Here is a 15,476-nt window from a genome sequence, read left to right on the forward strand (position 1 = left end):
CCACTAGCAGAAATTAATGGATAGAACTCTCACTGAGCTCTTACACTTAGATTTTCACATTTATACACAATTACCTCCTTGAATATTCACTTAAATGACCGCAATAGATAATGGAACATTGGTACTTTAATTTCTCCAAGATATGAAATACTGTTATAGACTTGGATGCATAAGTAGCAAAATTGCTAGAGTGTTTTCAAAGTTCTCAAGAAGTTGACTGTTATTTTATTATTGTCTAAGTAGAAAGACCCTTTCATCTCCTAACATTGTAATTCTTTTGAAAAGATCTATAGGAATGTTTTATAAGAGATTAAATAAAAAAATGGTCTATAGTTTTTAAAATCCTCACCAGAGAATATGCTTAGAGAGAAGAAGTGAGGGGGAGGGAAAGAGATAGAGATAGAGATAGAGATAGAGATAGAGATAGAGATAGAGATAGAGATAGAGATAGAGATACAGATACAGATAGAGATACAGATAGAGATACAGATAGAGATACAGATAGAGATACAGATAGAAATAGAGATAGAGAAATATCCATATGAGAAAAAAACATTGAACCATTGCCTTCTGTAGGTGCCCCAACCAGGAATCAAACCACAACCCAGGTATGTTCTGAATCAAACTGGCAACCTTTCAGTGCACAGGATGATGCTCAACCAGCTGAGCCACTCTGTTTAGACAAAAATGGTATATTTTTGCATTTAAAAATTTTGATATCATTGACATGTAACATGACATTAGTTTCAGGTGTGCAATGTAATAATTTGATTTTTATATGTATTGCTAATTGATCACCGCAAAAGACTAGTTAACATCTCTCACCATACATAGGTACAAATTATTTATTCTTGTGATGAAAACTTTTAAGATCTACTCTCTTAGAAACTTTCAAATATTCAGTACATTATTAACTATAATTACCATGTTGTACATTATATCCCCAGGACTTAGGTATTTTATAACTGGAGGTTTGTATCTTTTGATCACTTTCACCCATTTTGCTCAACTCCACCCCCCACCCCATGCCTCTGGCAACCATCAATCTGTTCTCTGTACTTATAAGCTCCTTTTTTTTAAAAAAATTTCACATCTAAGTGAGTTCATATGGTATCCACGTCTTTCTCTGACTTATTTCACTTAGCATAATGCCCTCAAGGACCATTTATGCTATTACAAATGGCAGGATTTCCTTGTTTTATGGCTTAGCCATATTTCATTGTATATTGTGTATACCACAGTTTCTTTATCCAGTCATCCCTCGATGGACATTTTGGTTGTTTCCATGCCTTGGCTATTGGAAATAATGCTGCAATATCTTTTTGAAATAGTGTTCTCCTTTTCTTCAGGTTAATACCCAGAAGTAGAATTACTGAAACATTTGGTAACTCTATTTTTAATTTTTTGAAGAACCTCCATATTTTTTTTCTATAGTGGCTTCACCAATTTACATTCCCACCAAGAGTATACATTGACATATAACATTTAGAAGAGTGATGTAGATATACATAGAATGACATGCAATAAACTGTAAGATATGTTGGTAAGTAAAAAGGACAAGTAGCAGAACAATTAACATTGCATGTTCCCATTTGTCTAAGCATAAAAGGTCATTTTACTAATAAATTTGAAGAATATATACAACTATTTATGAGGAATTTATACCAGAAACTAGTATCAGTGAAATGGAAGGGAGGGCCCGGTTGGCATGGCCCAGTGGTTGAGCATCAGTCTATGAACCAGGAGTTCATGGTTCCATTCCAGTCAGGGTGCATGGCTGGGTTGCAGGCTCCATCCCCACTGTGGGGCATGCAAGAGGCAACCCATCAATGATTCTCTCTCATCATTGATGTTTCTATCTCTCTCTTCCTCTCTGAAATCAATAACAATATATTTTTTAAAAATGGAAGGGAGGTTTGTGTTTCATTGCACAAACCTTCTGTGTTACTATTATTTTTGGAAAAACAGCGAGAATTTATGGAATAATGTCATGTAATTGTGGATGTAAATCTATTCAAGTCTACCTTTCTAAAAAGAAAAAAGAAAACATATTACATGTGAATCACTATATATTTTTCTCATAATAAAACTATAAGTTGTTCAGATATAAGCACATGTTCAGATATAAGCTCTTTATCCTTTGACATTAACTCATACATAGAACACACACACACACACACACACACACACACACGACTTACTCTCTTTGAAGAAATCTCCATAGAAATAATAGGAACTGGATCCTGAAAAATTGAAAAAAGTTTCCTTTTTCAGAAAGAAAATAGGAACATACCTTAATATGGTTATCAATCACCTAAAATCATATAATATGTGAGTAGTTCTATGCCAAGAAGTCTATAGCTTTCATTTTAGTAAATCGATAGACAAATACAATTATTAAAATACAGCTTTCTATTTAAAAACCTTTTCTAAACTAGTGGGACAGATATGTAGCTGAGAAAAGTAGTGGATAATTTAAGCAGCTTACCATTTGTTCTGAAGTGTACTTTTTGTATTTGCATTTGAATATCATTCATGCTTTGGAAACTCAAGTATCTTTAAATAAAACAATCAAGTCAGAGTGTTCTTTCTTATAAAAGTAGTTGAATCATTAAAAGCAAGACAGTTATTATGTCTTTGAATAAGTGTTATTGCTAATAAACCAAAAACATTAGCAAAAATTATGGAATAATGTCATGCAACTATAGATGTAAACCTACTTTAATTGATTTATCCCAAGCCTAAACAAAACACTTTTCTCTTGGAGCTATTGTGGTTAATAATAATGAACCCAGAATGCTTTGAACATGATGAGTAACCTCATTGTTTTAGACTTGTACCAGAGAAAGTACGATTCTAGAACATAGCTTTGAAAGCCTATGTGTTATTCTAGGGATGGTGATTAAGACTAGAGTGTCTTGAAGGAATACCACAAAACTGATCAATTCTGCAAGTGGAGAAGCAATTGGCAGGTGTCTTTCACTCTGTGGATGATTTCCTGTAGAAGAATTATTTTATGAAAGAGAAAATTTCATGTGTCAATAAAAAAATACATTTTAAACTATAGATTCCTAAATGCATATATGCATGCATCCAGGCAACAATATTTCTTAAGGTTTAATATGAACAAGATACTGTTGTGGATGCTGTTAATATGACCATTATGGTCTCTAATGTGAAATGAATTCTTACATAGAGGTCAATGTGAAAAATAAACAATAGCATAGCTGAGCTGGTTGAAATACAAACATGCTTAGCTTTGGGTTTAGTTATAGGGAATCTAATCTCCAAGACAGCCAAGATGAAATGAACTATTTTTAATCAATAAAAATATTTTGGTATATATTCATTACATGCATATACAGTCAGTCATTCTTAATTATTTATAGATTGTGTGTCTGCAAATTTGCCCACTTGCTAAAACTTATTTGTAACTTCAGTATCAATATTTGTGGTGTTTTGCAGTCATTCAGAGACAGGTGTATGCAGCAAGGCAAAAAGTTTGCATTGCCCAATGCGCACAGTCCCAGCTGCCTCCTAGGTTCAGCTCTCAACATTGTAAACAAGTGTCCTTTTCATGGTCTATTTGGTGCCACGTGTTTCACATTTTTGTGCTTTTTGTTGGTGATTTTGATGTTTAAAATGGCCCCTAAACATAGTGCTGAAGTGCTGCCTAGGGTTCCTAAGCTCCAAAAGGCTGTGTTGTGCCTTCTAGAGAAAATACGTGTGTAAATTGACTTTCTTCAGGCATAAGTTATAGTGCTATGGGCCACAGGCTCAATGCTAACTTATCAACAATATACACGAAATAAGGTGGCTTTAAACAAAAAACACACATTATGTATTGATCAGTTGACAAAAAGTTGTGACTGGAGACTCATGGGAACCTAGGAGCAATGATCAGTATTTACTAATTCAGTGTTCACGGTCTCTTTAAAGAGACTTGACTCTGTGTGTGTGTGTGTGTGTGTGTGTGTGTGTATACAATTGTATTATCATGTCTAATCTCTCCATTACCAATTTGCATTTTTTTCTTTTTTAGTAAATTCTGTGTAATTGATATGCTATAATGTGCTTATCACACCACAGTGTCCCCCGTATAAAAACCTACTGTTATGTTTTAGTTGTCAGCTTTTTTTGTACATTTGTACAAGATGAAACTTTGCAATAATCATTCTGGAATTCATATGTGGTTTAAGCGTTATTTCTTTAAGTCACAGTTCATGCATTAAAATTCTTCTCATGTTAGGTAATTACTGGCCTCTTTATTTGAAGTCTTTGAAAATAAAATAAATGCACCAGGATTTTAAATCATTCCTTACTTCAAATCACTCTGAATCCACAACATATTTGTTAGAAAAAAATTGACATAATATCTTTTCTATTTACAACTCACTTGGAATTGTCTGCAATGGATAAATGTTGGCTGAATTATTTTTACTAAAAATACCTTGAATATCTGAAGTTCTTCTAGAATTACTTCTTCCATTGATTCTGTTTCTTGGTTGTAAATTGTGATTACTTTCAGCACAATTCCATTATCTGTATGGGGAAAAAAGGAGAGAGAGAGAGAGAGAGAGAGAGAGAGAGAGAGAGAGAGAGAGAGAGAGATAAACTAGAAGTTTTGTCACATATGGTCTTCAAACAATTCAAAACCATGTATGATGAAGGAAAATTCATTACCTGAACCTACATTTCTGGTAAGAAACTTTAGTTTAAATCTTAGGGAACAACACACTATGGAGATACACACACACACACACACTTTTATTAGAAAAGTGTCAAGTACACACTATTGAGAGTGTAGTATAACGAGCCCTCCTACACTAATCATTTAGCTTCCATTAATTATCAATAATTTTGTAAATTTATATTCACATTTTTAAATTGTAGCTTATTTTTATTATTCCTGATATTCTGCACTTGTTATTTACAATGAAAAATTCAATATGACACTCATTTGCCTGTAAAAATAATTTGGTGTAGTGCTGGAAATAAATCAGAAAAAAAAACCCACTTTGGAATTACTGATCTAAGAATTTCTATGGTACTTAACAACTTGTTTAAAATTTATCAACTCATATTAAGGTTAATAATATTTGATTAAAATAAAACAAATAATAATTACCTGTATTGTATACTAAAAGGAATACAAGTAATCATAAATTGTAAGGCCAAGCATACTCCATAAATATCCCACAATTATTACATCAAGCAAAAAACAAAGATGAAACTCAAATTATTAATTTGCCACTAGTGATTTTGCATTAAGGACTCTCTCTATAGGTAGATAAGTAGATAGAGAATATTAAAGCATGTGCCTGGTAAATTTTGGGGGAAAATAACTATCATTTGTGGGCTTTTCCTCACACATTTGTTAAACATGTTCTTTTATGTTGAAAAGCTGTGGTACAATGTGATTATATCTTTGAGTTAAACATGGTTTGCATGATAACATAAGTACATTCCTGATATTTCTGAAATTCTTTCAAATAGCTTTGGTTAATCTAACAAGAAAGTATTTCTAAAAACGTTCTTGGACTACTTTCCAGGACATTTAAAAATAACATACTTTTTTTCATGATTAATTTTATCAAATATGATCTTTCTTATAGAACTCTTTTTTTCTCTCTCTCTTTCCTTCCTTCCTTCCTTCCTTCCTTCCTTCCTTCCTTCCTTCCTTCCTTCCTTCCTTCCTTCTTTCCTCTTTCTTTCTTTCTTTCTTTCTTTCTTTCTTTCTTTCTTTCTTTCTTTCTTTCTTTCTTTCTTTCTTTCTTTCTTCTTTCTTTCTTTCCTTTCTTTCTTTTTAAGTCTGTTGGGTGTCACTATGACTGAATTCATGGCCAGGTAATTTTGACTTTGTTAAAGAAATCTGATGCTTTGTTAATCTTAATCCCACAGTGCAGAGCATAGGTATTAACATTATTCTCCTAAAATAAATGGATGAAACATAGCCATCACCAGAGATCCACTTGTGGAAATTAGATGAATGTTTCTTCACTTAAATGTTTGCCTTTTTCAAAGAATATGACTGCAAAAGCTCCAGTACCAATATTCATATCAGACCCTGGTTCCTGATCTGATCATATGCAATGTCTCTTTAACATGATATGTCTATGAATAAAGTTATGTACGTGGAATGCTTACTCTTCTAAATAGCAACTGCGGTAGCAATTACTATGAGGAGTATGAAAAAAGAAAGAATCGATCATTTAAGAAGTTTTTAGATGAGTATAGAATTTTAAAGCACTTGACAGAATTAGCTACATCTTACTCTGGGTGCTAAAAGATTCCAAGTTCTCTTCCACAAGCTAGATCTAATGTATGGCATTAATTGCAATTTTAGAATTATTTGAAATTTTACTTTTAGCATTTTTGTTAGAGCTTATTTTATTAATGCAGAATATTATAGCTTTGGTCTAAAAGTTTACCTCCATTATGAGTAACACTTGGCCTGTTTGGTACAAATGGTTGATTCTGATAGGGCCTGATAAACATTGCTGTGATTATAGGTTTAGGTGAAATGATTGTCCCAAATGTTTAAAAAATCTTGAGACATTACTGAGCAGCCAGAGTTGGCAACAGACCTGGGAAATGACAAGAGAATCATCTACATTCAGCCCTTACTTCCTCTATGATAAGCTCTACTTGGAACCGGCATTATTTACTAACTCCGGTTATTTGTTCCTTCATGTATTCATTTGTTTAAATGTATTAAGTATTGACTATGTATCACAAATTAGGTGCCATAACTGACCCAAATCCACTCTTCCATTGAAGCAAATAAGCAGTGTGTAATAAGCTTATGGATCAAAAGGAGTTTTTAAAAATAGATAGTTTAAAAAAATTAATAATGTTTCCATGGGTTATGCATGTATGCATACAAGTTCTTTGGTTAATCTCTTCCCACCCCCACCTTCTCTTCCCTCTGAGATTCAGTGTGTTTTTTTTTTTTTTGGGGGGGGGGGAGAGAAGGGACATCTGTAATACTTTCAACAATAAAGATAAATTTAAAAATATTAATAATGTTATTGATTATCTCTGAGTCTTACTAATCTCTTTACCTGTCCCAATAAACAAGACATCATATTGGCCATCCTCCGCTTCTACTTGATCCACGGCTATTTGTTTCAGGTTATATTTTCCATCTGTTTTCACCAGTATTGGTTTTTTATGGGCAGGTTTTATGGGCTGGTACATAAGTGGATGACTTCTTGCAAATCGGATAGCATCATCAGGATAGTCTTTCGTAGTTCCGTACCTCCCGCCATTCACTTTGCTGGCACACTAAAATACAAGTGGATGAGGTTATTTTTTTTGGCCTTAAACCTAAAGAGTAAATTTAAAATAAATTTATGAAAAGAATTAGAAAAACTGTATATGCTTGATTAACTGTGCATTTAGAAGCATTTAGTAAGGATATATTCTTCATTACAGAAATGAAATCTACATTAAAAATTGCAAGGAGGTTCTGATTTATTTTAAACATATAAACTAGAAATATACAGAAAGTAGTGAATCCTGGAAAAGTAAAGTATATTTAATCCTGGTATAGTTTGAAGGTGGTAAAAATGTATAACATCATAAATATTGTAATTATTTTCCCTGTTTTCTGAAATTAATTTTTTCACAGTACAAATTAAAATTTGAAGGTAATGTATTGTTCAGAGCAAAGCAAAAAGCCTCTTTGCTGTGCTAAATCTTCTTCTCCCCAAATTAAGGATCACAACAGCACAAAATAGCTTTCCCATTCTGGAGACTACGATGATATGATTGGTGATGGCTCAAATTGGCTCACTGACTGTAGAATTTAGTGCTGTAACACAGAAACCTATTCAAATTCCATCATAATTGGTTAAGAAAAAACCCTCTCTGTTCTCCTATAATCTCTATGAATTTGTATTATTTTGAATGGATTAGACAGAATAAATTGAGGAAGCCAGAAATATTTGCTAACACATGTCTCAGTTTCTTAATCACTGCCTCTAAAAATAAACGAACAACAGCACCTTCGGTTACTTCTTGGAATACCTTTAGCTGTTGAATCATGCTTGTCATTAAGCGCTCCCTCATTTTGCATATTTTCCTCCAGAATCAGCAGCAATTGCAATGATTATCTTGATAAAAATTTTCCACTTTAAAGTATAAATACAGTAGTTTAGTAATCAGATTCTGCAAAGAGGGCATTTTTAACGGTTTGTTTTAAAAATTGAGGCCACATTTCTTAATTTGGCCTGAATTTTTCACTTGAATGTGCTTTCATGATAAATAATTGGAAACATTTTGGACCAGCCTGGAAGCGATTCAGTAACCAGTCACTTCCTCCAAATCTCCTTTAATACCATGTGGTTGCAAGAAGCTTTTCCAGCAAAGCCACAGGAGTGGGTTTTCTCCATTTAAATTGTAATTTCAATCAGTAGAGTGAAATAAAATATAGTTTATATCTTACTGGAAGCCATAATTTTAAGCTAGTGAGAGGGAGTGATTGAAATGGCAAAGCCTTACACTTGTTAATGGAGGTAAGGTTTGTTTCCACTTTGGATTTTGGCCCTGCAGAAAGATTTCTACTCGACTTGCAAGTACTTGTGGAATCAGCATAGTGATGGGTTTTCACCAGCTGCTCCTAAAAGAGCAGACTTTGACTCGCTGACAAATTAAGTGCTCTGCATGGCTCACATAGCACATAAAACGATCATACATTTGCCCATCCTAGTTGCACACAGGATACTTGATACAAAATCCTCCTCATCATCATCACCGTCACCATTGCCATCATCGGCTTTAGATTTGTGTGCAATTAAAAGCACACAAGTTTGAATGGCTGGTGAGGGGGAATCTTGGTAGCACCAGTGCAGAGGCAGGCGGTGGAACTTCCTGTACTCTACACCATTTTGCATTGACACTGTTTTCCTAGGAGCCAGCAAGAATGGTTAATGCGATGCTGAGGGTCCTGAAGAGGCAGAGAAAAAGCTACATTTAGATAAGCTAAAGTGAGAATCGAGGAGAATGTTTGGCCTAGGGAACTTAGAACCCAAATATTAAAATACAAAAATGTCTCCTGCTTGGAAATTACATGCGGCACTAATTCTTCTGAAGAGGTTGGGAGGAATACGATGCTCCTTTGATGGGATGTTTCTGTGTTCACCAGTACCCTTGAAAATAAAATATTAGTTGGGGTTACTTAGCCAAAATGTCAATGATAATACATAGTTCATCATCCTGCTAAGATGTACCCATTATAGATTCTTTCCTTTAAATAACAAGGACACAACTAGAAGTAAGAAGTGATTTTTCGTTGCCATTAAAGTGGTGAAATGTATTTTAGGTGTAGGATTTAACTGTGTAATGCAAAGTTTTGTAAAACATCTGAAACAGTGAACAAAATATTACTAAAAGCCTTTTAAAATAAGAATACTTCATTAAATGTCAAAACTTACAGAACCAGGCCTTGGATAAGGAACTTTCCCTTCATAGAGTGACCAGTGGTATTCAGGTCCTTCCTTATGTGCATATGGTCCATTAAAAGCTGCCCGGATGCTAGACATATGATAGACACATATAGCATGTCCTCGAAATATATTACTGAAAAAAAAAAAGATGATTACTATTATGGAACTGACTAGGAGTTCACCTAGTCAAACCCTCTAGACTACATAGATAAGAATGAAGTCTTTTGGGTAAAAAAAGTCAATCACTTAAGCATAGAATATTCTAGAAATATTTACTATTGCAATATTTCAAGTATTAAAACTCCAAAACTTAATATTTCTATGCTTTATTATAATAAATTGAAAATGATATTGTTAGAATCATAAAAGTACATAGTTATATCACTTCAATAATTTATTTTATATTTTGTTTTATCATTTTTATTAAGAAAGATAATTTTTATTTTAATATTTAAAAGATTAATATTTTAAAGTTAATATTTTACAAGATTCATTCCCAAGTTGAATTATTCATTTTAAGGTTTTATGTCCTTGTATATGATTCCATATTCCAAAATAATGCCAGAGTAGAAAGATGACTGGACTAGATTAATTTGTAGAAAATTATTTAAATTATATAGAGCCCAGATTCTTTACCTTCAAAACTAGAAGCAATTGAAATTATTTTCTAGATAAAAATTTCTACTGGCAAAGCATAATGATAGCATTTGACTAACTATGACAAGTTTTACTGGGGGCACATGTAATAAAATTCAACAAAAGTACATTTTTAAATGATGTGCTTTAAAAATCGGGCCCTTTTCTTAGTTTGCATGACCTGCATGAATTCTCACATTTCCCCAGCCCCTTCATTATGAGAATCAAAATAATGTTTGTGAAAGTACTTTGCAAGATGCAAAGTTCTTTATAAGTAAAGTTCCTACACTCTGAGACACCTGTAGAACAGCAGTTATGTTACTGTCTTCGGACATCAATTCACACATTTTATAACACACCTTGAAGCAATTGGAAATGCCTATGATAGTGAGAAAAACAGAGATAGTCTTCCAACTCATGTGGCAATAAACCTTTGATCACCATGCTACGAATATCAACCCTTACGTTAGGTAACAGCTGGGAAACCATTTTCTTTGATTTATGTATATATCGAACAGTCAACATTGAAATTATGGAAGAAAATAATGTCTTGTCTTTGAAATCTAGACAGATCCATGATGCTATCATTTAGGAAAGTAGCTTACAAACTGATCATACTACAGCATAGAAAACTATAGTGATTATTCTATAGCTTGTATTTATCATATAAAGCCATGAAATTACCATGCAATGCATAAATCCTGCACTAGCCTAAAGGAGAAGATGAAGTTTAAAAAAGTTAGGAATTTTCTATAGACTGTGATAGCTACCAATCTATATTAACCACTTTTCTTTGCATCAAGGAACAATTGATAGCAAAATTGTTTCCATGTTTCTCTGTTGAAGAAAAGGTCTCTTTACAATAGCAGGAAACTTGTCCAAAGAGCTTTACTATTTTTTCAAAGTGAGCATATGAAATCACCTGCTAAAAACTAAATGAAAGCTTTGTGGAGAGACACTAAGCAAATAAGTTAAACATTATTAGATCTCAGTTTAAGGCCAATGCAATGCAAAAAAAAAAAAAAAAAAAGAAAAAAAAAAGAAAAAAAGAAACTATATGTTATATCATCTGATCCCTTTCTGGAGAATTGAGGTATATTTTTTATTTCTCATTCTAGTCATCTTACCTCCACTCTGCCTTATTTGTAAAGACACTTGGGAAATTATATATGAACTTTCAACCAAACTGATTCTAATAATATTTTTCATGCATATATCAGGATGCATGAACAACTATTTGATTCATTTTCCCAGCACTCTTCAAATCATACAAAAAGTAAAAACAAAAAAGAAAAATAATAGATTATAAGCCCTAAACATGAGCAGGTTATTTAAATTTAAAATATAGAAGGCAAATTTCAAACATGTGTTCTCTGTGACTCAACACAGAAGTAGGACAACCAGAGTAAAAGGTGAATAAAGTGCGTTGTGATTAAGAATGACTATTTCTTTTTTTAAAAAAATATGTTTTTATTGCTTTTAGAGAGATTTGAAGGGAAGAGAGAGAGAAAAAAACTTTTATGTGAGAGAAAAACATTGATTTGCTGCCTCCTGCACGCCCCCTATTGAGGATCAAACCAACAACTCGGGCATGTGCTGTGACTAGAAATCAAACCAGTGACCTTTTGGTGCATGGGACAAAGCTTAACCAACTGAGCCATACCGGCCAGGGCACAAGGACTCTTTCTTGAAGAGAAAAATTGACAAGGGTTGAAAGAGAAAGTTGTTTGAAGCAAGAGAAGTGGATAAATAAAATCCTATGATGGGAATTAATAAAGTAAACACTGGAATTCTGTCAAAGTAGCATCAGAGAGCTTGGAAGAAAGACTTCCAAAGCTGAGTGGGTGACAGTTGATAGACAGCTTTGAAAGCCTGACATGGAAAATTTTATATGATAATTAAAAGAACTATCCTATTTGTTTCCTTGCAATTAGAATCAAATTCACAAAGAAGTCAGACAGAAAAAGACAAAAACCATATGAGACCACTCATCTATACTTATAAAAGGGTAAGAGGCTAATTAGACCGGGAGACCTTCCGGATGTCCTTCCGGACAAAGCCATGGTGGCGGGGCCAAGGCAGAGGTGGTTAGGGGCAATCAGGCCAGGAGCGGAGGGCAGTTGGAGGTGATCAGGCCGGCGGTGGGGGAGGGGCAGTTGAGGGTGAGAAGGCTGGCGGGGGGAGGGGCAGTTTGGGGCAAGCAGGCCGGTGGGGGGGGGCAGTTGGGGATGATCAGGCCAGCAAGGGGGGGGCAGTTGGGGGTGAGAAGGCTGGCGGGGGGGCAGTTGGGGGCGAGCAGGCTGATAGGCAGAGTGGTTAGGGGCAATCAGGCAGGCAGGCAGGTGAGCGGTTAGTAGCCAGTGGTCCCAGATTGCGACTGGGATGTCTGACTGCCGGTTTAGGCCCGATCCCACAGCAGTCGGACATCCCCCAAGGGGTCCCAGATTGGAGATGTTACAGGCTTGGCTGAGGGACATCCCTCCCCTGTGCACAAATTTTGTGCACCAGGCTACTCGTGTGGAATATAAAACAAAACATAAACAAATGAACAAACAAAATGAAAACAAACTCATAGATACAGATAACCGATTGGTGGGTACCAGAGGGGAAAGGGTAGAGGAGGGCAAACTTGGAAAAGGGGGTCAAATATATGGTGATGGATGAAAATTTGACTTTTGGTATTGAGCACATTGTAATGCATACAGATACTGAATTATAATGGGATATACTGGATATTACATGATATTATTAACCAATGACACCTCAATAAAAATGTATCCTAGACTCTATAGCATGGAATTCGTATCTTATAGACTATGTGAGGAAAACACTTTGCTGTGGATCAGAGAGGGAAACAATTAGGATACTGAGCATACTTCAAACAAAAACAAGGATCTTCCCTGGCTGGTTTGGCTCAGTGGATAGAGTGTCAGCTTGTGGACTAAAGGGTCCTGGGTTTGCTTGCAGGCTCCTCCCCGGCCTGGGCTCTAGTCAGAGCTTGTGCAGGAGACAACCAATACATGTGTTTCTCTCACATTGATATTTCTCTCTGTCTCTCCCTCTCTCTCCCATTCTCTCTAAAAAGCAATGGAAAAACATCCTCAGGTGAGGATTAGAAAACAAAAACAAATAAGGATCTGGATTGAGAGTGGCTTTAAAAATGAAAGAAAAATTGTAAAACATAGGATAACAAAGAGAAATGAGAAAGACAACAGGTCTATCGTATTTCCAAGTAAGATACACAGCAAAGAGGACAATTTTGTTTCATAATGCTTTTACTGACCATACAGATTTCTCACCTGGTCGTGTGGAAGAGTCCAAATATCAGTGGGTTCTTAGGATCTCTGGTATGCAGCAGAAAAACATCCTCTGAAAAATTAAAAATCATTACATTACTTAGTCCTCTATGCATGCAAAGAAAATCATTATAGATTGTATGATATAAATTTTCATGTATAGCCATGCAACAATGACCAAATCACAACAGAGTGAAACACTTGGCTGTTCAGCATGACTTTGAGCTGAGCCTCAAGCAAGGACTAAGCAGCGCTACCTCTAAGCTAATGAGAGAGTCTCTCTTTGGTCCTGTAACTCTGTAGAGCTGGCCAAAATGAAAATAACAGTAACTTGCCCCTACATGGTTTTCTCAGTGGTTAGAGTATCGGCCTTTGAACCAAAGGGTCACGGGTTTGATTCCCAGACAAGGGCATATACCTCAGTTGCAGGCTCAATCCCTGGCCTGCGTCAGGGTCAGGGCACGTGTGGAAGATAAACAACTGAAGTATCTCTCTCATCTCTCTCACATTGATGTTTCTCCCTCTCCCCCTCCTCCCTCCCTTCTACTCGCTCTAAAAACCTATGGAAAATATCCTCAGGTGAAGATTAGAAAAAAGAACAGAAAGTTGTTCTCAGACAGAAGTCAAACACCGCAGGCTTTTCATCTGTGCTAGAGACAGTGAGGGTTATAGAGAGGCATATACATCAATGAGTTAAATTTAATTCTCCCAGTATTTACCTAGTTCATCAAAGTATGTATCAATTCCATTCAGTCCTGGTACTGAGCAAACCAGTCTCGCTTTTAGGAAAGTGCTCCACTTATTCACCAGTATTCTCTGGCCTCCCACATCATTCTGTGAGAAAAAGCAAAAAAGCAGGTAAGTGGGTACCTAAAGAGCTTTTAGCAACACCAGATTTTTCATTATTAAACAAACATGTAGATTTCTCCTTTACTGTGGAAAATTTAGCATAAACTTCAAATAACAGATGCAATTCCCCATAAAACTTTTTTGTTTTTGTTTAGGTTTGCACATTCTACCTGGTCAGTGTAGTTTCACTCTGGTCCTTTAAATATACTTTATAAGTATTAAACGATGTTAATATGTTAATAGAGTGATCTCTCCTAAATAAAGTAGTGTCTTTTATAAACAGTAATCTTTATTATTTTATTGAGAAATAAACAACTTATCTCATAAATATAGAAGCATACATTCCTTTCTCTCCTTTAAGAATGAGAACTTCAAATATACACACATAAATGCAAACACATAATACATAATATACTATATATTTGTACAAAACATACATCATATGTATACAGTGACATATATACAAATCTCTTCTTAAATATACTCATTAAATATCTTCTTAAATATCAGAGTACCTTCACGTGTGCAATATTATTAGCATTGTCTCAATAATATTGCTACTTCAATTGGTTTTAAATGTTCTCAATCTATTTGAATACCCAACAAACTACAGATGTTTTTTTCTACAAATCAACCAACTGCATACTTATGTAAATTGCTTAGAATGTAGATTAAGAAAATTAAAAATACTTTGCTTAAATTAATTTTTTTAAATGGAGCGCAAACTTCCATGAGGGAAGAAGTACAGCTTAATTACGGACTATTTCTTCAGTATGGCTTTGAAAATGGGGAAATTATACAAAATGCAAAGCACTCCTAAGAGAACACTTTCACTAACTATGAAAAATAAAGATTAGATTGTAAATATAAATTTTAGGCAGCCCAAAGAATAGTGCAAAACATTTTAAAGTAGAAACCTACTATAACATTAACAAAGCCCTGACCATAAATTGAAATAAGCAAGCTTAATGAGAGAGATGCATTTCGCACCATGCACAGTCGCCCCACTCTGGTGTAAATTGCATGGGCATTGTTTTCTGCCTCCAGGGCCTTCTCAGTAAAAAAGAAATACACTTTGTTGTCATCTCGATCTTCATTGTCAGGAATCATATATGAACCTACAAATTTTGGTTCTATAGAAGGAAAAAAATAAAAGAAAATTGAAATAGTTATTATAGCTAAATAAGTTATTTTAATTATATATCACATGAGAGCTTTAACTTTCATTATTTATGAAGAAATAAAA

At 34.6% G+C, this 15,476-nt stretch overlaps 1 protein-coding gene across 1 annotated transcript in view; it reads right to left on the minus strand.

Moving 5' to 3' along the window:
* SEMA3E (semaphorin 3E) overlaps positions 1-15,476 on the minus strand; it is a 231,041-nt gene that overhangs the window by 38,713 nt on the left and 176,852 nt on the right. The window contains exons 7-13 of the mRNA XM_080663867.1: positions 15,221-15,363; positions 14,101-14,215; positions 13,385-13,454; positions 9,438-9,582; positions 7,065-7,287; positions 4,451-4,542; positions 2,202-2,243 (exon numbers count right to left, since the gene is read on the minus strand). Of these exons, the coding sequence (XP_080519993.1) occupies positions 2,202-2,243; positions 4,451-4,542; positions 7,065-7,287; positions 9,438-9,582; positions 13,385-13,454; positions 14,101-14,215; positions 15,221-15,363 (830 nt within the window). The remainder of the gene's footprint in view (positions 1-2,201; positions 2,244-4,450; positions 4,543-7,064; positions 7,288-9,437; positions 9,583-13,384; positions 13,455-14,100; positions 14,216-15,220; positions 15,364-15,476) is intronic.

This window comes from Plecotus auritus (assembly GCF_963455305.1).
Source record: "Plecotus auritus genome assembly, chromosome: 4".
Lineage (NCBI taxonomy): Eukaryota > Metazoa > Chordata > Mammalia > Chiroptera > Vespertilionidae > Plecotus > Plecotus auritus.